The sequence below is a fragment of the Ailuropoda melanoleuca genome, chromosome 8 (genome assembly GCF_002007445.2).
Source record: "Ailuropoda melanoleuca isolate Jingjing chromosome 8, ASM200744v2, whole genome shotgun sequence".
NCBI classification, from domain to species: Eukaryota; Metazoa; Chordata; class Mammalia; order Carnivora; family Ursidae; genus Ailuropoda; species Ailuropoda melanoleuca.
The window spans coordinates 127,843,603-127,863,185 of record NC_048225.1 but is presented as its reverse complement, the minus strand read 5'-3'; the positions used below and the strand labels follow the sequence as shown (position 1 = coordinate 127,863,185).

General features: G+C 53.6%; 1 protein-coding gene across 9 annotated transcripts in view; it reads right to left on the bottom strand.

The window, feature by feature from the left end:
* The window catches only part of GON4L (gon-4 like), a 64,570-nt gene that overhangs the window by 1,756 nt on the left and 43,231 nt on the right, over positions 1-19,583 (bottom strand). For 6 of the 9 annotated variants that reach the window (XM_034667474.1, XM_011236116.3, XM_034667476.1 and 3 more), the window contains 15 exons: positions 17,914-18,112; positions 17,357-17,443; positions 16,036-16,204; positions 14,630-14,774; positions 13,252-13,402; positions 8,915-9,031; positions 6,861-8,534; positions 6,152-6,407; positions 5,398-5,582; positions 4,364-4,561; positions 3,131-3,274; positions 2,470-2,613; positions 2,247-2,366; positions 1,075-1,188; positions 386-596 (listed from right to left, as the gene is read on the bottom strand). In XM_034667474.1, coding sequence (XP_034523365.1) covers positions 386-596; positions 1,075-1,188; positions 2,247-2,366; positions 2,470-2,613; positions 3,131-3,274; positions 4,364-4,561; positions 5,398-5,582; positions 6,152-6,407; positions 6,861-8,534; positions 8,915-9,031; positions 13,252-13,402; positions 14,630-14,774; positions 16,036-16,204; positions 17,357-17,443; positions 17,914-18,112 — 3,914 coding nt within the window. Of the gene's footprint in view, positions 1-385; positions 735-1,074; positions 1,199-2,246; positions 2,367-2,469; positions 2,614-3,130; positions 3,275-4,363; positions 4,562-5,397; positions 5,583-6,151; positions 6,408-6,860; positions 8,535-8,914; positions 9,032-13,251; positions 13,403-14,629; positions 14,775-16,035; positions 16,205-17,356; positions 17,444-17,913; positions 18,113-19,583 lie in introns of those variants that run through there. The other 3 variants (XM_034667475.1, XM_034667478.1, XR_004627458.1) reach the window with 3 other exon arrangements.

Here is a 19,583-nt window from a genome sequence, read left to right as displayed (position 1 = left end):
CGCAGGGCCATGCACGTGGGCTACTGTGACAGAGCCCCAACCTCAAAGACTGAGGCGAGGGCGGGGACTGAAGTCCCTTATACGGAGATACAAGGTCCCACTGCCACAGCCCAGAAAGACCGAGTCTTCAGGTGCAGATCACGGAGGTCAGGAGGGCAGGGGATGAGAGTGCGCATCACGGGAACGGTAGCACTCCCCAACTCTGCCAGAGGACAGAGGTCACAGCAAAGTTAAGGCCGGACAAAAGGATTTCCTATTACTTGTTAGTAAAAGAAGGGGTAGTCCAGCGGCCAAAGACTTCTCCTGGCTCCAAGTTCTTGCCTGAAGCGTGTCAGAATGAGGCGGAAACGGGGACGGAGGCGGGGCTGGCAGACAGAGCACTCACCAGGAATGGACATCCCTCCGCTGCCAGCACTCCCGCCAGGCTGGCCCTGGGCCGCCTCCGTGCTTTCTCGCTCCTCGGTGGCCTCCTCCTCCAGCAGGTCCTTGCCCTGCCCAGCTTCCTTAGCAGCAGGCCCAGGGCTGGCCTCCCGCTGGGGACTGCTGCCCGCCAGCTCCTGGGGCTCCTTGCTCTTGTAGGGTTTGCCGTCACAGACCTGAAGTCCAAGAAGGGATGGCCTTCTTGGTCAAGGGTGTCCTCACTGCCTTTGTCTCGGGGGCCGACCACGGGAAGCAGCCGTGCCACGATGTTCAGCAGGTCAACCGACAATTTTAAATGTCTGCTTCTCCCACTCCTAGAACCAAGGGCTCTATTTTTGCTGCCAGCCAACCCTACCCTAAAGAACTGGCATTACTTTTATGGTCTGTGTATTTCACAAGAAAGAAAAGAAATAAATATTTGAAGTGGTTCATCTTGTTTCAATTTCAAAAGCCTTCCTTACCCCCGGGATTATCTTCAGAAAGCAAAATCCAGTATATACTTTTAAAAGATTCTATTTGTCTGGTGCACGCATGCTCACGCTGTGTGATGGGGGGAGACAGCCCCACGCAGTGAGGCAGCACCGCCTCCCCACCCCGGGCCGCCCCTCCGCACCCCCCACCTCTGCGCTGCCCCCCCCGGCGGCCCCAGCTCACCCTGCCACCACAGTGGCCACAGCTTCTCCTCTTGCTCTTCTTCAGCCTGGAATCAGGGCCACCTTCATGGCAGGCACAGGCGCAGTCCTTGGCGCCGTCCGGCCACTCAGCCTCCTAGGAGACACTGGGCTTGGTTAGCGGCCATTAGCGTGCTGGGTGCCCAGAGAGGACGCGGGGCTGCGGGCCCCCTGAGCCAGCCCACCCTGACCAGCACCCTTTCTCCTTCGCGGCACAGCAGCTCTTCCTGTGTCCTGGGGAATCTCAACCACAGCTGCTAGAGGTCCCTGACCCGCAACGACCCAGAGAACGGACACCGCCCAGCTGCCCAGATGTTTCAGTACTGAAGTCAGATACATCTGAGGCAAAGTCCCGGGATGACCAACCGCCTTCGCTCCTGCGTCCCTGTGCCTGGAGCTCTGCCCCCCTCTGCCGACCCCCTCGGGGTGGGAGGGGTTGCTTTGTGCATGGGGAGGCCCCCTCAGGGACACTCTCTGTTCGGGGACCCCAGACGCCGGTGCCGTTATTACAACACTGACGATGAAGAGGCTGACACAGAGGTTCAGTAAGTTGCCCAAGGAAGAGGAAAAGACACACAGGGAAACAGCCTCCTCCCGGATGAGCAGCGGCGGGCGGGGAGTCTGAGCAGACGCCGGACCGCCTGGGTCCTCACCCCAGCACTGCCACTTAGGAGACACGAGGCCCTGGCAGCGGCCTTGCGCTGCACATCCCTTTCCTCTTTGGTCAAATGCAAACAAGAACCATCTCTTCGCGGCACTGCCGTGGAACGAAGTGAGGAGCGATCCGGCTGCAACACCTCCAAGAGGTACGTGCAGCTCGCCTCACAGCTGAGAACCAGCTGTCACCGACACTGCTCCAGGGCGGACGCCTGGTTCTACCTCTTCACACGAACAGAAAGGAAGGAGTCGACCCAAGAGCAAGACAAACCGCTCTGAGCTAGAGAGCTAGCGGGGAGCATCCTCCTATGGGGCGGCCGTGGGCGGGCCTCTTGAGCAACTGCACGCCTCCCCGCTCCACCCCATACCGCGGGCTCTGCAGCCTGACGCGACTGCCTGGGGCCCCAGAGGCCGCACACCACACCCAGCCAGGGAAACACTCAGAAAACGCAAGGCGTGGTTCGTGACAAGCGGGTGATGTCCAACAACCCCAAGTACCTTATCATGATTTTGGACCCCAATCTCTTTTCTTCTTTTGCTCTTGGAGGCCGTGGGTATCTTGGGGGGCTCGTCTTCCTCCTCTACATCGGGCAGTGCCACTTCTTCAAAACCATCAAACTGGGGACGAGTTGGGTGCCACTCAACACAGACCCTGGGCAGGCACCACTCCGACACGTGACCGTCCCCCTCCCCAAGCCCACTGCAGCCTCAGGGCCAGTACCTCGTACTCCTTCTCCTCAGTCCAGTTGATCTCTTCAAAGTCCCCCATCCGGCTGGCTGCTGGGCGCAGGTGATCAAAGAAGACAGAGAACTCATCCTGCAGGTGGTCGTGGCCCTTGAGAAGCTGCCACATCTGTGTCTTGAGCTGGGGAGAGTGGTAAGGGAAGGATGAGGTGCCCAGGGCCTGTCCAGGCTGCCATCCCAAACCAATTCCATTCGCTCCCAAGGTCTACCCTCCTAGTCCACTGAGGGACACACAGAAGCCTCTCTTGAACCGCTAAGACTTCGTCAACGTCCCCTCCCTGCTCGCGTGCCTACACTGGAAGGGAATAATAATACGTTTGCTCCCTGATGACTCTGCACCCCGCCCTCCTGACCTCCAGCTCCAGCAGCAACCTGAGCACAGCAAGCAGACGAGTTCCCCCCGGCCCCATCACCTCCTTCCCTGAACTTCCCTTCCAGGCACTGATGGCATCCCTGAGCCTGTGAGATCAGTGAGGCTCTGGTTTCAGGGGACAAGCACTCCCTGTTCCAGGGGTTTATGCTTCAGGAAAGCCAATAAAGTCCTCGCCTTCTTCATCCCCTCCGAAGTCCAAGGTACCCCCGAAGCAAGAGAATAGGCACAGGTGCCAGCAGAAAGGCAATGGGACCGGAAACAGCACCTCCGTGATCTCCTGGGGCAGGCAGTCCGCGCAGCTCTGGAGGACCTTGATGATCTTCTGGTGGTGTGAGGGGTTCTCTGCAAAGCAGATCTCCAGCTGCCGAAGAAACTTGCGGCTCTTCTCGAAAGCCTGCTGCTCCTCAAACTACCACAGTGGAAAGAAGGCGAGAGCGTCACGTGTGCAGCGAGCATGGGCCGGAGGGCTCTACGCCCAAGAAACTAGAGCATCAGGCTGGGGAGCGGGGTGGACGGCGCTCTGGTTTACAACCGCCAGACTGTGCGAAGGACCCTGGCGTCCATGTACCTTGGGCTGCAAGGGAGACCAACCCAAGACACCTAAGACGCGAAGGAAAGATTCCAGAGACGTGCGCATCTCTAGCTGCTGTCTCATGGCTGTGACGTCACACGCTCCAGCTCGTCACCGTCTACAGTGGTCACACCTGTGCTCCTCCTCACATGGGGAGACAGCTCGGGCGGGGGGGGTCACCACCCCAGGGCCACATGACTGCCTCAAGCTGACCAGACGAACTCACTCTACCCTTCGTTCCCGTGTCTCTCAATCCTGAACTCCTGGGATATCCCTCACGTGTAGACACCTACTCGCCAACATTTTGAATGTCACCACACACAGTGGCTATCCCAGACCACCATGTACAAAATAAAACTGCAAGCCCCCCACTCCCCCTGCACCTCTCTAGTCCCCCTTCCTGGTGTAGTTTTCTACAAAGCGTTAGTGCTAGAAAGCGTCATACAGATTTTACTGTTCATATCTACTTTACATCCTTATATACGTTTACCATATATAGTTTACTATTTATCACCTGACTTTCCCCAAGAGAATGGAAGCTCCGTGAGGGCAAGGACGTCATTCTTTCGTAATTACTATATTCCTAGGACCGAGCACTCTGCCTGACACGCACTGGGCACACAGTAAGTATCTGTCAGAATGAACGCCTGTTTTACAAGAGGGAGGAGCAAAGGGCGCGTGATTTACCTACAGTCTTCACTGGCAACAAAGGTACAACCCCTCAATGCACATATCAAGAAAACGGGAGAAGAGGGGCTGGGAAGATCACCCCTTGAAAACAAGGGGGCACTGATCACTCTGGGCTAGGGCAGCGCCGTCTGAGCGGGAGCCGCCGAGAGACGGGGACGGTGTTAGCCAATTCTACCCAGGCTCGCCCCGTCCCCGGACCCAGCAGCCCCCCGGTGTGGCGTCCACACGCCCACTCACTAATCCACAGGCCAGAGCCTGCTCGGGCAGCAGGAAGGCAGCGAAATCCTTCAGCAGCTGAGGCCAGTCCTGGAGCAGAGCCTGCAGGCTTCTGTAGAGATCCACAGCTGTCTGCCTCTGAGTGCTGGACTCGAACTCATAGATGACCTGCAGGAAGTCCTCATACTTGCCAGGGATATGCTGCAGCGCTTCTCGAACCTACGTGAGAAGACATTCTGCCATCAGTACAAGAAAGCCGTGGACTGAGGAGTTGTCCTGGTACAGAGCACTCCAGAGCCACCCTGCAGAGGCCACTCCTCCGACGGCTCACGGAGGACGCGGAGTGGCGATTCAGGCCCGGCTCCTTCTCCACGGGCAGGCCACGGAAACGCCTTCATTCTCCAAGGATCACGGCCCTCCCCACAAAACCAAGCCAGCTTTTCTCTAGCCCACAGCCCCAAACTCTCCTTCCTGATCTCAGCCCCACGCTGAAATAGTCGCGGAGCGTTCAGCAGCACAGTATCGCATGAGGGGAGAGAATGCACATATTAGCACTGTTGGTAAAATGTGAACAGACAGGAAGGGATGGCCACCACTGCTAGGAGGCCACCTCACTAGGGGGATAAAGGGACTGGAGGGTTACATTCCAAGGACAACTGCCAGGCACAGTGGGGCAGCTCTCTGAAGACCAGGGCGCTTCCTGGAGGTCCACTCTCTGGCCAGTGCACCAACGGTCTTCCTTCTCAAGCTGAGGGCTCAGGAAAGGCCCGCTTTAACCAACCCAGCAAAGTCACCCCTCACTGATGATGGTGGCATCACCCTTCCCCGCTTTCTGAACAATGAGGGGTGATGCTGAGGGATTCGCAACAAGCCGTGTACGACGGAAGCCTGTGTCCGGTCTCTCTCACACAGATATGAGGGCAATGCCAGGACAGAGCAAAGGCAGAGGCATACAAGACGGCGGTGAAGCCTGAAAAATCAGACTCTGTACACTGGTCCCTGGAAGAGGCCTTGTTTGTAGGGACGGGCGGTAGCGGGAAGCAGCCCCTGCCTACCCTGGTCAGATAAGCCTGAGCAAAGGCCAAATCCTTCTGCTCCCTGAGGGGGTCCCGCTCGAGAATATCCTCGTCATACAGCAGCAGCAGCTTGGACGTGTCCTTGCTGGCCCGGGCCCGGCTTCCCCGCCTGCTGCGAGCTCGCTGACTGCCCCGGCCCTTCCCAGCAGCTCGGCCGCTCTCTCCTGGGAAAACACGCAAGAAAGACGGTTGCTCTGGCCCGCCAACCCCACTCCTCCCGTCGGCCACACACACCCACCCCACCCAAATCCCACTGGCTGTCCGGGACGGCCCCAGGAGAGGCTAGTGGGAATGTGGCAGGAAGGCACGACCGTGTGTCAGGCCAGCCACATTCCCCACAGTGAGAAGGGGATCTCAGCTACTGCATACTGAGAACGGGAGTCGTGAGCGGGAATACGGGCTCTCCCCAGGCTCTCACGGGACTAGGTCTTGGTGGGGAACCGCAAATAAACGTAGCTCGTAGCCGCATGCGTGACAGACGCATGGAGGACCCGCATAAAAGCTTGCACGAGCCTAACACAAACCGGGCGGCCAGTAAGAGCCATAGCTGAGATGTCTGAGCACGCTTCTCTGCAAAGACTCCAGGCAAACACGCTTGGGCGAGGGGAGCGTGCAGAGGAGTCCCAGGTGAGTTCCTCTAAAACTCCCACCTGGTTTTCAGACCAGCCACTCGGCACAGCACTTAGAAAGGAGGCCGGCGGAGACCGCCTGGCACATCAGGCTCGCCGCTCACCTGGCGGGGCGCTGCTGGCCTCTGCCTCCGGAGTGGTCCTGGGCGAGGCAAAGGTGGCCGGCGGCTTCTCGGCAGGGTCTCCCACAGCTTCATCTGTCATTTCGTCCTCCTTCTGCAGGCTCTCCATTCCTTCTGCCTCCTCTTCCTCTTCTTCTTCAGGCTCAGAGTTCTCTTCCTGGGAGTTCTCCTCCTCGGACTCGCCCTCCTGGCCCGCACGCCTCTCAGAGGCCAGCCAGGTCAGTTTCTCCATCGTTTCCTGCAAAGACCCCGACAGCGTCCCCAGGGCTGGCGCCAGCTCACCACAGACCACCGGTGCGGCCACCAGGGCCCGGCCACCAGGGCCCGGCATGGAGTAAGGACGCAGGGTGGGGGAAGATGTGTTTTGAAAGGTCGCCTTCTACCCTGAAGACAGTTTTCCTTTGCTGGGGTCCACACTTATGATCGACGTGTTTAGGCCTTTAAATTGTGCACGTGTGATTCAATCTAACATTTCAGTGGCTGAGTCACACAGAACACCCAAGTAAACGTTCACCCTCTTCGTCCCCTCTCGCCTCAACCGCCCCCCCAAAACTGTCCCACACTGTATTCAAAAGTCAAATAAAAATGACAGGAGACCTATCTAAGTGCAGCAAGCAAGCAGGGGGCCTGTCAACAGATCAAGCGAGTGACTGAGGCCACAGAACAGCGGAGGGTCCTCCCCAGCTCTCACCTGGAGCTCCGGGACCGACAGCACAGACTCCTCAGAGGCCGATGACATCTCATCCTCCTCATCTTGGGTCAGGTCGTCAAAGTCCTCCTCTTCCTCTTCCTCTGGCCCGTCCTTCTCTCCCCCAGCCTCCGGCCCAGCCGGGGTCCCCAGCGCCTGGCCGTCAGCGCTGGCAAGGTCCTCACACTTCCCCGGGGGGCTGCTGCGTACCACTTCAGGGCCGGCACAGGAAGAAGTGATCTTGGGAGACCCTCTGCTCACATCTCCGGAGTCTCCCTCATCCCCAGGTTCCCGAGAAGCTGACGAGGTTCTAGCCGGCTCGCTCCTCTCGTCCTCCTGCTGGAAGGCTGGCTGTCTCCTCAGCTCGCCAGGACCGCTCAGCTCCTCACCTGGGAAGCCAGCGTCCACTCCCACAGAATGTTCTTCTCTGATGTCCTCACAGGTGTCCTGCCCAGGGGACCCACTGGCGTCATCCTCCCCAGGGTCCTGAGGTTCCATCTTGACCATTTCCTGTAAGTCCCCTGCCGGCAGCGGCTCCAGAGCCTGCCTCCCGTCCTCGGCCTTCACAAGAGTCCAGCCACAGGCGCTGTTCTCTGGCCGCTCTTCCTGGCACACTCGATCTGCTGCTGGGGGCCCTGGACTGTGCTCCTCTTTGGGGAAGATGGGAGCACAGAGAGGAGATAGTTCCTGGGGTTCTAATTTGGGTTCTAGGCCTTGAAAGGCATTTTTCCCTTCAGCCAAAGGACAACCAACGTCCACATTCACTTGGGCCTTATCTTCAGGGGTGGATGGGACGGGAAGACTCACAGAGTTGCTGGAAACAATTAGGGGTGGGATAGAGGAGGCCACAAGGGGCTGGTTCAATGGGCAGGGGAAGGAAGTGGGGTTAACCAGGAGGGTGGTGATGGGAATGGTCTGAGGAGCCTGGGCCACGGCCGCGCTGACGGGCTGGATCACGTTGCAGCCGCTGCCGAGGCTGACGACCTTCACAGTGGTGGCGGGCACGGTGAAGATCACGGGCACCGGGTGGAGGAGGGAGGCTGGCTCCAGACAGAGAGAGGCCTTGGCCCCCTTTCTCTTGGAGGCTCTCGGCTTTGCAGACGGCTTTCGAAACTTAGAAGGAGCAAGGGAGGGCAGCATTACCTTGGGCACAGGGGCAGAGGAGAGCAGGGTCTGGGGCTCAGACAGAGGGAAGCTGGTCCTGGCCTCAGAGGGCGTGGGAGGCAGTGCTTTCGGCGACTCAAAACTCTCGCCCCCGGTGACCCCCAGTGGAGGGACGCCTGGCACCGTCTGTAAGACAGTGGCCGGCTGGATCACGTGAGGAATCCGGACCACCATTTTGCTCGGAGGGGCTTCAGACTGAGTTGACCTAGCTGGTGTTTTCCCAGAAGTGGAGCTGGGCTGGAGGGAGGGGCTGGGTCTGATGAGCAGGGGCTTCAGGACTGATGGCCGCTTCTGTCTCCAGGCCCTCCTGGAGAAACAGCTGGCCACCGGCTTCAGCTTCAGGACTACACCCTTGGGCAACAGCAGTGGGTATGGAGTTTCACTCCCCAATTCCGAGCTGCCTTTTCCCAGGCCCGGCTCTGAGCTGACCTCAGCGGCTCCGGTCACACTTCCTACCCCTCTGGCACCGTCCGCTATGCGCCACAGTTCCTCCTGGATGGATGGCAGACTGGCCTATCAGAACAAGAACACACTGATCCAGCAAGTGTCAGACTGGGTAAAAAGAAAGGGGTTTCCGGGATTTTAGGGGCCTTTCTAGGATGGTCTCAAAAAATCTTTTCAAGAAGGAGTTTTCTCGCAGGATATCCAATTTCTACAAGGACTACATCCTAATTACATACTCTAGAAACACCATATCATTTTACCCACTACTTTTCAAAGGTAGTACAGTCACGTGGGGATAGGGGAAGCAGCAGGAGAGGAAGGGGGAAGGAGGAAGGTCTGCTAAGCCCCGTCCTACAGCTATGGCCCCGGGCGTGTAAAGTAACCCCCGATGTCTCTGGCAGGGCTAGTGTCCTTCTGCTTCCTACACACCTCGAGGAGGAAGGCTGTACCTTTAACCAGAATGGAAGCCGGTGCTCTTCCCTCTCAACAGGTGGCTTCCACTGATGGGGCTGGATTTCTTCACAGCATTTCAGCAAGACAGGCAGCTGTTTGGTCTTCTTATAAAACTGAGCATGAAGAAATGACATACGAGTTACATTCCCTCCAGAAACACTGCTCTCTGTCCGGCTGGGGAGCGAAGTGTGCGGCAGTGTGAGACGCCCCCTCCCTCCCCCTAGCACGTGACCATAACCAGCTCGTGCTAAATGCTCTGCATTTCAAATTACACTAAGCTCTCAATCCTAACGAACATTCTGCCACACTCGCTATCACCAGACAAGGAGAAGTTCAGGTCACAGAGAAAAGGAAGCGCGTGGTCGGAGCCACTGGCCTTCAGATCTGCTCCTACTCAACAGCTGTCACGACAGCACCTTAACCCTCATCCGCGACCCATGGAAGCTTCCCACTAAGGAAATAACGCTGCAAAGGACATCAGAGGGCAAGGGAAAGCAGGGACTGCGGCAGTTTTAAGCGTAAATGAGCAGAAATCCCAACACTGACAGCACGCACCCACCCAATCCACATCTGCAGAGCCCCCGCTAGAGGCCGAGCGCACAAGTCGGAGCGGCCGCTCCTGCTCCCGGGGAGCTCACACACCAGCAGGAAAGCGAGCCAAACAGACGAAATTCTCTGTGAAGAAGTACAAAGATGCACACACAAGTATGACGCCCACGTCACACTTGAACAATAAAGACATTTCTGGAGCAGCTGCGACTACAGATGAATCTTGACGGCACAGGGTTGGCTGAGGGAGGCAGGGAGGGGCAGATACCCTTCTTGTTCCAAAGCATGAACGTGTTAAGGAACCACAAAGAGACTGGTCTGGCTACAACAGAGAGATGTGAAGAGACTTTCGGAGACAAGTCAGAGGTAAAGCACGGGGGCCTTCCATGCCATGCCGTGCAGTGTGAACTCTACCCGGAAGTTATCTCGAGGTGGCCACGGCAGCAATGGAAGGAGCCAGAATTAGAAACACCAGTTAGAAAACAATGGCATTAATGCAGACGTCACGAAGGCTGACACCAAGGCCGCAGGCATCAGGGTAGGAAGCAGGGTAGAACACGGAGGACCTGGGGACAGCCTGGCATATGGTGATCAAGCTGGCGGGGGGGGGTTCAAGGACAACTTGTAACTTCGTGCACTGAGACAACAGCCAGACCGCAAGGTCCCACAGAGACACAGATCACAGCAGGGGGACCTGGGGGAGGGGAGGGTGCTGGTGGCGGCTGGCGGAAACGGGAAGGTGCAGAGGGACACAGCTCAGACTGAGGAGGCAATGCAGGTAAGAATTCCTGGCAACAGTTGGCTATGTGAAGCTGGCACTGGGCAGAACAATCTGGACCAAGGACACAGACTTCAGGAGCATGAGCAGACAGGGCATCCCGACACACTGCAAGTCTCCAGCAAACTCGGACGTGTGGACAGAGCGGGGCAAGAGCAGCTTGTGAAGGAGCGGCGCCAGGAGCATGGGAGCCACAGTCCCGACCCGACAGCTATGCAGAAGGAGGCCACGAGAGCAGCCACGGCATCACCAATGGGGAAATACCAGATCTTTGCAGGGATCTTTATCCACACTTTCCGAGGTTAAAGAGTTAAGGAGAAACGTACTGTTAAAAACAGATTAAACACATCCATTTGGCTTTGTCCCTCTTAAAACCCCATGAAAACAAGGGCATTGTTTTAAGGTAAAAGCCCATAAGGAGAGAGAAAGAAAAAAAAGGTGAAAGCAACAAAATTTTCAAAACTAAAAGCAGATGGATGAGTGGAGACACACAGGAGAATCAAGAAAGCCAAATGTCATGTGGCGAAAAGTTAAGGGCCGACAACGCGGATGTTGGAGGCTGGCCACAGGGTGAGACAGCAGAAACCTCGAGAAGTGGGGGTAAAGCTGGAAGTGGAAACAGGTGAAGATGAGGAGGGCAGGCAGAAGCTGTTGAAAAGGCAGTGACCCCCCCAAATCCCACCCCGCTGGCTGTAGCCAGGGGCAGCCTCTCCCCGGCCAGGCAGCAGGTGGACAGAGGCCGCCAAGCACAGCAGCCAGCAGGCACCCTGTGGGAGGGGGCGCAGGGGACAAGTCCAGCCTTCGTCCTCTCCGGCTTCCCACACTCCTTCTGCCATTGGCCATTAAAGAATATTCAATGAATATAAAAAAGCTATTGGAAATTAAAAATATAACCAGAGAAATAAAGAACTAACTCAGCAGAAAGGTCAGAAGAAAAAACTGAAGTAACACCCCAGAAAGTACAACAAAACATCAAAGTGTTGGGAAAGAGAAGACCACTGGAAGGCCTGGGGTACTGCCCAGGGGGAGCATGAAGGGGGGGGCGGGGTGCCCAGTCCTTGAAGAATTAATGAGACTGGACCCAAACGGAGGCATCCACAGCACCATAAAAGCCCAAAACAATGGAAAAAAGGAAAAACCCTACATGCTGCTGGGGTGAGGGGCACGGCGGGCACAGGTCACATAGGTTCAAGAGAGAAAATGGCATCAAATCTAAAGAGGCAGCACTAGCAATGAGAAGAAAATGGAGCAAGGCCCTTAAAACGTTCTCATAAAAATTATTTCTAACCTCATAACTAGAGTCATAAGAAGTTGCAAAAGTAAGACTGAAGGCTCTCACATAGCCTTCCCTCAGTTTCTCCCAACAGTAAGACCTTATGTCACATGGTGACAATGGTCACACACACAGACCAGGATGCGGCCTCCAGACCCGTCCACGCAGCATGAACACCAGGAATACGGCCAGTTTAAATCTACACACCTGATTCTCAAGCACTCTTCCCCAGAACGCTGTGGGGACGTGCTCCGCTACAAGAAGTTAGTAAGACCAAGAAAGATGTGGGTTTGGGGACTAAGAGGATGCACACGGGAAAGAAGCAAAATGAACCCATGATGATGGGGGAGAAAAATCCCAAGAAGCCAGGTGTGCAGCGAGCCGAGAGAGCCACACGTTTAGAGGGAATAGCATCAGCGGAGCTGGGAGAGCGCCTTCCTCAGGAAGCTGAAAGTGACAGAACACCTACATTGTTCGAACACACGAACCAGGGACTCAGAGCACTGCAGGCAACTCCAGTGTTGAATACAGCTTGATAGAGTGAGGTAATACCTCACAAGACCAAGCCCCACCCGCTCCCCCAAATGCAATTACCAACTCCGGCAGGAAAGCAATCACGCTATACCACACCACTCAGCTATGCGGGACATGCACCAAGCCCTCATCACACCTACAATGTGACCCCAGAAACCGATCTAACCAACACTGTGGTCTAGTGGGAGAACCGGGGGACAGAAGACACCCATGATGATGGCAAGGCTGTGGCGGTCAGAGGACTGAGTCTTTGTCGCCCGTGTCACGCTTTAATAAATAAAGCTTCAATCCAAAGCACCAAGTGGTGGCAATGACAAGCAAGCCACCCAGATACGGTGGTGTAGACACATCACCCCTCAAAAACTTCAGTAAGAAATAGGGAGAGGGGCGCCTGGGTGGCACAGCGGTTAAGCGTCTGCCTTCGGCTCAGGGCATGATCCCGGCTTTATGGGATCGAGCCCCATATCAGGCTCCTCTGCTATGAGCCTGCTTCTTCCTCTCCCACTCCCCCTGCTTGTGTTCCTTCTCTCGCTGGCTGTCTCTGTCTCTGTTGAATAAATAAATAAAATCTTTAAAAAAAAAATAGGGAGAAAAATATTTCCCATAATAAACCCCACAGAACTATTTGACTATTTAAATCACGTAGACTATTTACCTTTTATAAAATATATACTTCTAACTTTGATAGGCACACCCACATAGAAAAAGGTAAGAAGGATACAGCGGAGCGCTGTCTACCCTCTCCAGAAGGCTGGCGGGAAAGAGACAGAAGGAGTGGCTCGAGGGAAACGTGAAGTTGAGAAATATTCTAAGAGCTGGAATAACTCCGGGGCCCCTGGCTGGCTCAGCTGGTTCATCATCTGCCTTCGGCTCAGGTCATAATCCCGGGGTCCGAGAATCGAGCCCCGAGTCAGGCTCCCTGCTCGGTGGGGCGTCTGCTTCTCCCTCGCCCCATGCAACCCCCCAACTCGTGCTCTCTCCCTCTCTCAAATAAATAACCTGAACAGAAAAAAAAAGTTGGAGTAATTTTATTTTTAGGAGAAATACCCGTAACAGAGGAAGGTAGTCCAGAGGAGAACAAGGGTCAACGTCCCTGGAAACGCCAGAGGGGGACTGAGCCCGCTCTGGCGGGAGGAGCCAGGGCCCTCTGCTGCGAGGCTGAGCCGGAGCGCGGACCGCACCGCCGCGGGAGCACTCACTTTGACGATGTTGTCAGGCGCCCGGTTCATGTTGAGGTTCTTGATCCTCACGGTCAGCTGGTGGGCGGTCTTGCCGGTCAGGAGGTACTTGCTCATCAGCAGCTTGGGAAACTTGGTCCCTTCGAAGTGCTTCAGCCCTAAAGCCAGCAAACTGAGAAAGGAGCCATGACCTAAATCGTGCCTTTTTCTGTTCTGCAGAACGTCCTCTCCCCAGAGAAGCCCACAGGGTACACCCCGACGTGCGCACACCTCGTTCCTGTGCAAGCCAATGGCTGTTTGACAGAGAACCGCAGGTGTGTACCGACAGCTAGTAAGTACGATGACGGAGACGCAACCAGGCGCGCCCAAGTCAAGCGGGCGCGGGAAGAGGAAAAATGGGCATGAATCACTAAAAAATGGCAGATCACAACGTGCTTCACACTAATAACACGAACAAAATTCAAAAGGAGAATGGGGCTAACAGAATAAATATGAAATGAATAATGGGCATGGTGTGAGACGTATTAAATCAGGACCAATACTGCCTCCCAACATAACCCATTCGATCGCAGTCACCTACCCACCACGTGCTGACGGCAGGGGCCAGTACACATCAAGAACCAGGAAAACGTTCCTGACTTTTACCAAATAATCACACGCTTGAGAATTTACCCAAAGGGATGAACTCAAAAGACTTTCAAAAGGTCTATGCACAAAGATCCTTGCTGAAGCCTCACTAACACGGCCGTGCCAGGGCCGTGGAAGCACCTGAGAAGACAGCCCACAGCAACGACAGCAAGGACGGCGCTCCAGCACAGAGCACAGAAAAACGATTTCACAGTGTTAGGTCAAAATAAGCAAAACAAAATTATACTTAAATTGCCAGTAATTATATGAAAAATCAAAGGGGGCACCTGGCTGGCTCAGTCAGCACAGCATGTGACTCAAGATCTTGGGGTTGTGAGTTCCATCCCCATGCTGGGCGTGGAGCTTACTTAAAATTAAGGAAAAGAAGGAAAGAAAAAAATCTTCGTCATGAGGTAGTTAGGATAATAGGTAAAAATTTTTTCCTTTGAAAAATTTCCTCTACCAGTACGATGAGACTAGTTTTTATAATAAGTAAAAAAGCAAAAAAACAAGTTAAAATGTTTCCAAAAAGTTTACATTGTTCCTCAAAAAGAGCAGTGCCTGGCACTGCTGGAACAGACACGCCGCAGAGCTGCGCCCGGCCCTCCGGCTCGGCTTCCGGTCTCCTGTGTCCGCACCGGGTGACACGTGCCTGACTGCCCTGAGCTCCGCACCGGGTGACACGTGCCTGACTGCCCTGAGCTCAAGAGAAAGAACTAGGTCTTCTCCTCAGGGCCCTCGGTGCTTCTGCTCCCCCACAGCAAACCCTTACTTGTCCTCGGCCTTGGTGAAGAAAATCTTATCCTGGGGGTTCTTCGCCTTCAGAGAACACACTGGAAGCAGCTCTGGGTACATGAAAACCTTGCTTGTGGCCAGGATCCAAGCCACTTGTTTTGGCAAACAGGGAAATTCGTCTGCTGTGAGGAAACACTTCTGTGGTAAATGAAATTCTAGAACAAGAGAGGGCTTCACAAAAGCTTCTGAACGCATGTCTGCATTTAGCTAGAGCTGCCCCTTCCTGGCGGTGTCCCCACCTCCCCTCCCCCAGAAGTTCCCAGCATCGTCCTCAGCCCAATGCGCCTACGGGGAGTCCCGCTCGGTGCCACTGAACACGGACACACTCATCTTCCCTCAGCAGCACGAGCCCTGGCACACAGCGTGCAGGCAAACACGGCTGCCTCCTCCCCCAAAGACCTTGGAAGGGACGGGACCGGCAACAATGCTTTCTTTCTTCCAGGATAAGATGCCAACCCCTTTCGTCTCCCTCACAAATCTGGTATTCCAGACTTTATCTGATTTGATTCTTACTTAACTTTCATTAAGTCCTCCCAGATTCCTCCTGGGGTTGGGAACAAAAACCATAAAAGGAACGAGGCATTTCAGTCTCACTCATTTCTGCCTTGCTGCCTACGCCTCTCAATTTCAGGCACATCTGCCTTTCCAGACATGGAAAGCACCACTATATCCATAGTTCTCCTTCCATAAATGGTATTTTTATATCCCCAGAAGAAAAACACAGGACACTGTATGTGTAATTTATTACCAGGCCATGAGGTTAGGGTTTCATTACCATTGCAGAGCTAAGAAAGTCGTTTGAGATCAGAGTCTGTAACGTAATGCACTTGAACTCAGCTACATTCAATCTAATGGCAAGAGTCAGGGATTTCAAACCACAACTCCTCTGCTAAACCAGGAAACTAATCAGAAGCAATTATTCAGTTCAAGGGAACAGCAAATGTCTTCTCGAAAATTACTAAAAACTGCACAGTAGAAAGCAAACCTGCACAAATCTTTAAAATACTGAACATGGCAATGTATAGCATCTCTAATTTGTGCCTAATTCCCAAATCAACATTTCATTCAAAATGGAGATACCACTACAACCATGAAGGGAAATAAAAGTATCTTAATGGAGCAGAGAGTAAAAACTTGACCACGAGCCTTTCATCTTCCGCAGACCCCACTGGCCTCTCTCTTGCTGCTTCCCGCCCTCACATCTGCCAAGGACCACGTCCCAGCCCTCACGGAAGCCCAAACACTGTCACGTCCTCCTGGAACGCAGACAGTGAGGACCAAGGACGATAGTACAGATGTTCTGTCTCCTGGGAAGGGAAGTTCGCGATGGGACCCCCACCTCTCAATGCAGGCAAAAAGCAGAAGTGGACACGGGTTCCCTACCAGTCTTCTTGACGGTTTTGCGAGGACTCCAATCAATGCTGACGTGCGTGTTGAAGTCTTCGATGAGCTGCATTGCCCCCAGCAGGTTGCAGGGCTGGAACAAGGTCTGAAAGCCGGGAATGGACTGGTGGAGTGCGACAGAGCTCTGAGCGAAGGTGCCCAGTTCTTTCTGAGGAGACAGGGCACAAAGGAGACCTCAGCCCCAGAAACTTACTACCGGCGACCCTCACCAGCCTCTGAGGGAAATCTGTCCCTCCTGCTAGAGGACAGAAACAGATAAAAATCGTCATTCGGTCCTCCATAATTAACATCACTCCATTAAGACTACTCTTTTGCAGAGTCCTCAGATATTCGGGGATTCTGTTTATGATACACTCATCTGTTCTTGTTTTATTCCTCAGCCTTTCGGATGGATGGTCTAGCTCCCCACCTAGAATAAAGGTTCTCAAGAGTGAGAACAATTAAAATTTTTTTCTTTTGGTTTCTCTGAATAACACCTAGGAAATTTCAAAAGTAAAAGCCCTTCCTCCAAAATACTTAAAAATGTCATGACCAAGATTAATTTTTTTTTTTTAATTTTATTTATTTGACAGAGAGAGACAGCCAGCAAGAGTGGGAACACAAGCAGGGGGAGCGGGAGAGGAAGAAGCAGGCTCCCTGATGTGGGGCTCAATCCCAGGACCCTGGGATCACGCCCTGAGCCAAAGGCAGACACTTAACGACTGAGCCACCCAGGCGCCCCATGACCAAGATTAATTTTATACACAAAATACTAATGTTGAGCCTAATGAATGGATAATGAATTCAATAAAAAGAACAGAAGTACCAAAAACCTAAGAAGTCAGGGTGGGTCTAAAGATGAGGAAGAGGAGGGGTGCCTGGGTGGCTCAGTCAGTTGTGTGCCTGCTTTTGGCTCAGGTCATGATTTCAGGGTCTAGGATTGAGGCCCGCATCGGGCTCCTTGCTCGGTGGGGAGTCTGCTTCTCCCTGTCCCTCTGCCCCTCGTCCTGCTCGTGCACACGCGTTCTCTCTCCCAAATAATGAATAAATAAATAAAATCTTAAAAAAAAAAACAGATGAGGAAGAGTACCCAATAAAAAAGTCAGAGGAATAGTCTTAAGGAAATGGCTATGCTCCCTGGTCCCGCATGGGGTCAGAGGCTGACGTTCTCTTAGCAAACACAGGAAGCCGCAGGAATAGCTGCTAGAACATGCCGGAGAGAAGAGGAAATGTAGGTGGTGCTGGGTGACCATCTAGGAGAAGTGACCCCCAAGCTAACGGATGCCCAAGTCTTTAGAGTGAAGGATACTTGGAACCTTACAAGAAATATCCTGGTGGTACTGGCCTCCGAACTGAGGCTGGGGTTGGAGGAGGCGAGGAGGTGAATTTGCGTCAAGAGCTGAACATGCTGGGAAAGGAAAGAAAATAACATGGTGACACGTTACAATGTTGTCATTTCCGGCAACCAGAAGACCTTAGCAAGATGTCTGCAAAATTACCACACGTTTTGCTTTCCAAAGAGACTAGGAGATTGGCACCATATCTTGGTGTGAATATCTCAGATCTGTTCCCCTTGAGCAAAATGACAGAACGAGAGGAAGTTTACCCTCAAACCAGAGGGACTGGAATTAGAACTCCTCCAGCAAGTGAGGCTGTTAAATTCAGAACGGATCACCAAAGACTCTGGAAAATGTGACCTTGGAAAACGAGGATCATTACGTGCATTTGCATTCTTGCCTGCCCGTAGGATATGCCCTTCCAAGGTCCTCCATGCTGCGAAGATCTTCTGGCCCCATGATTTCAGCGGGCATCAAGGCACGGGTTTCTGACTTTCGGACAACTGCTAGGCTGGGCCTGCCGTCACCGGAGGGGCCTCACCTGCTGCATCTGCTGCTGGAGGCGCCCCCTCTGCGCTGGGTCCAGAGTCAGCGTCTGATGGACCTTCTCAGGCTGGGGCTTCACCCTCTCTACCTCCTGCTGCTGCCGGCCTGAGGATTTCTTCATCTTCAGCTGCTCCAGCTGCTCCTTCACTGTGCGGTGCTGCTCGTTCAGCAAGTTGGCCAGGGGTTCCTCAAACCTGTCCCCGGGAGGGAAAAGACTGAATTTGGACATTTCCCTAGGCTCGCAACACACCCGATGCCTCCTGACGGTGGCTAAGAGTCTTAATACTTCCGTCTTCTGCTAACCCCGACATCCCACTCTAGCCAACAAACTCCTAGCCTATCCAAATCTTTCTGCAAAGTTGTTAGCATAAATGCAAATAAGATAGCTCTGAACTGCCCTGTCCCCCCCATTCTTCTACAATCAGTCTTCTAAGTAATACACAAATGAAGGAGAAATTAAACAAAACTCTAGGAGCAGAGAAATGTCTGGATAACAAAGCAGTCAAAGAGCCAACGGGAAGAACTCATCACCCACAGTACCCTGGAACATGTCCCCAATGGTGACAGAGGATCTTCTCCAAGATCTTCTCCAAGTCCAGCATTTGTTCCCTAAGCCACCCATGACCCCACCCCAGGTCCAGCTTCTGCCCTCCTGCCACTCCCATCCGCTTAGGCTGCCCTGCCTTCCTTTCTTAAAAAATTTAAAAACTTGGTTAGTATGAAGCAAGAAGGGGATACACTGAAACACAGGACAGCTGGGAAGGACAGTGAGAAGCTGGCTCCCACTGTGAGTATATCCTCTTACAGCCCCTCCTCGCCCCTCCTCTCAGCTGTCTAACCCAGCCACCCACCCCTGCCTCTGGAGAGAGACCGGCCAGTACTGAAGCAAGCATCCACATACCTAGCTCACAGCCTAGTTCTGGGGCAGAGCAGGACACTCAAGGGACTATGGGCGAGCTGATACCCTATGTAATCAGGACAGACCAGCTCAAGCAGGTACAACCAGCAGAATATACTATTTCATGAAATCCTCTATATTGTAACAACAGTTAAACGATAACTTTTCTACAGCCTCTACAGATAAAGATTATGTGTCCTTTTGCAGTATTTACTGTGAGTGTGGGCATGCACAGGGTAAAAACCTAAAGACAAGGAGAGTCCTCTGTACAATGTTTACTGAGAACAGAAAACTCTCCATTATCTGTGCTCCAAGCAGAGCAACAGAGAAACAGAAACATGAAAAAAGTAGACAAAGCACAAAGAGCCTGCCCCTGGTTTTATGAAATATTACTTAGCTGGCTGATAAGAGGGACACAGATGGCTCACTCTCCCTGTGATCTCTCACTTAGTCAAAGACTAAACCAGGTTTGCAGTTTCGGCTGAATGGGAAGGGGCAGCAGCCCGTGCAGATGAACTGAGCGAGCGCCAGAGATAGCTGGTCTTCAACCAGGGTTTTAAAGCGGTTCTATAAATCCCAAATCTAAAGAATTCATACACAGAGTTTATTAGTGGAATCGAAGTATGTTTATAAATCAAGTGAACTATGAAATATGGCTTGCAGTAAGTGGGTCAAATAAAGACTCAGAAATCTTGAAAACGTTTCCCCCCAGAAAGGAAATATGTGAGGTGACAATGTTAACTAACTCGATGGGGGGACCCGTTCAC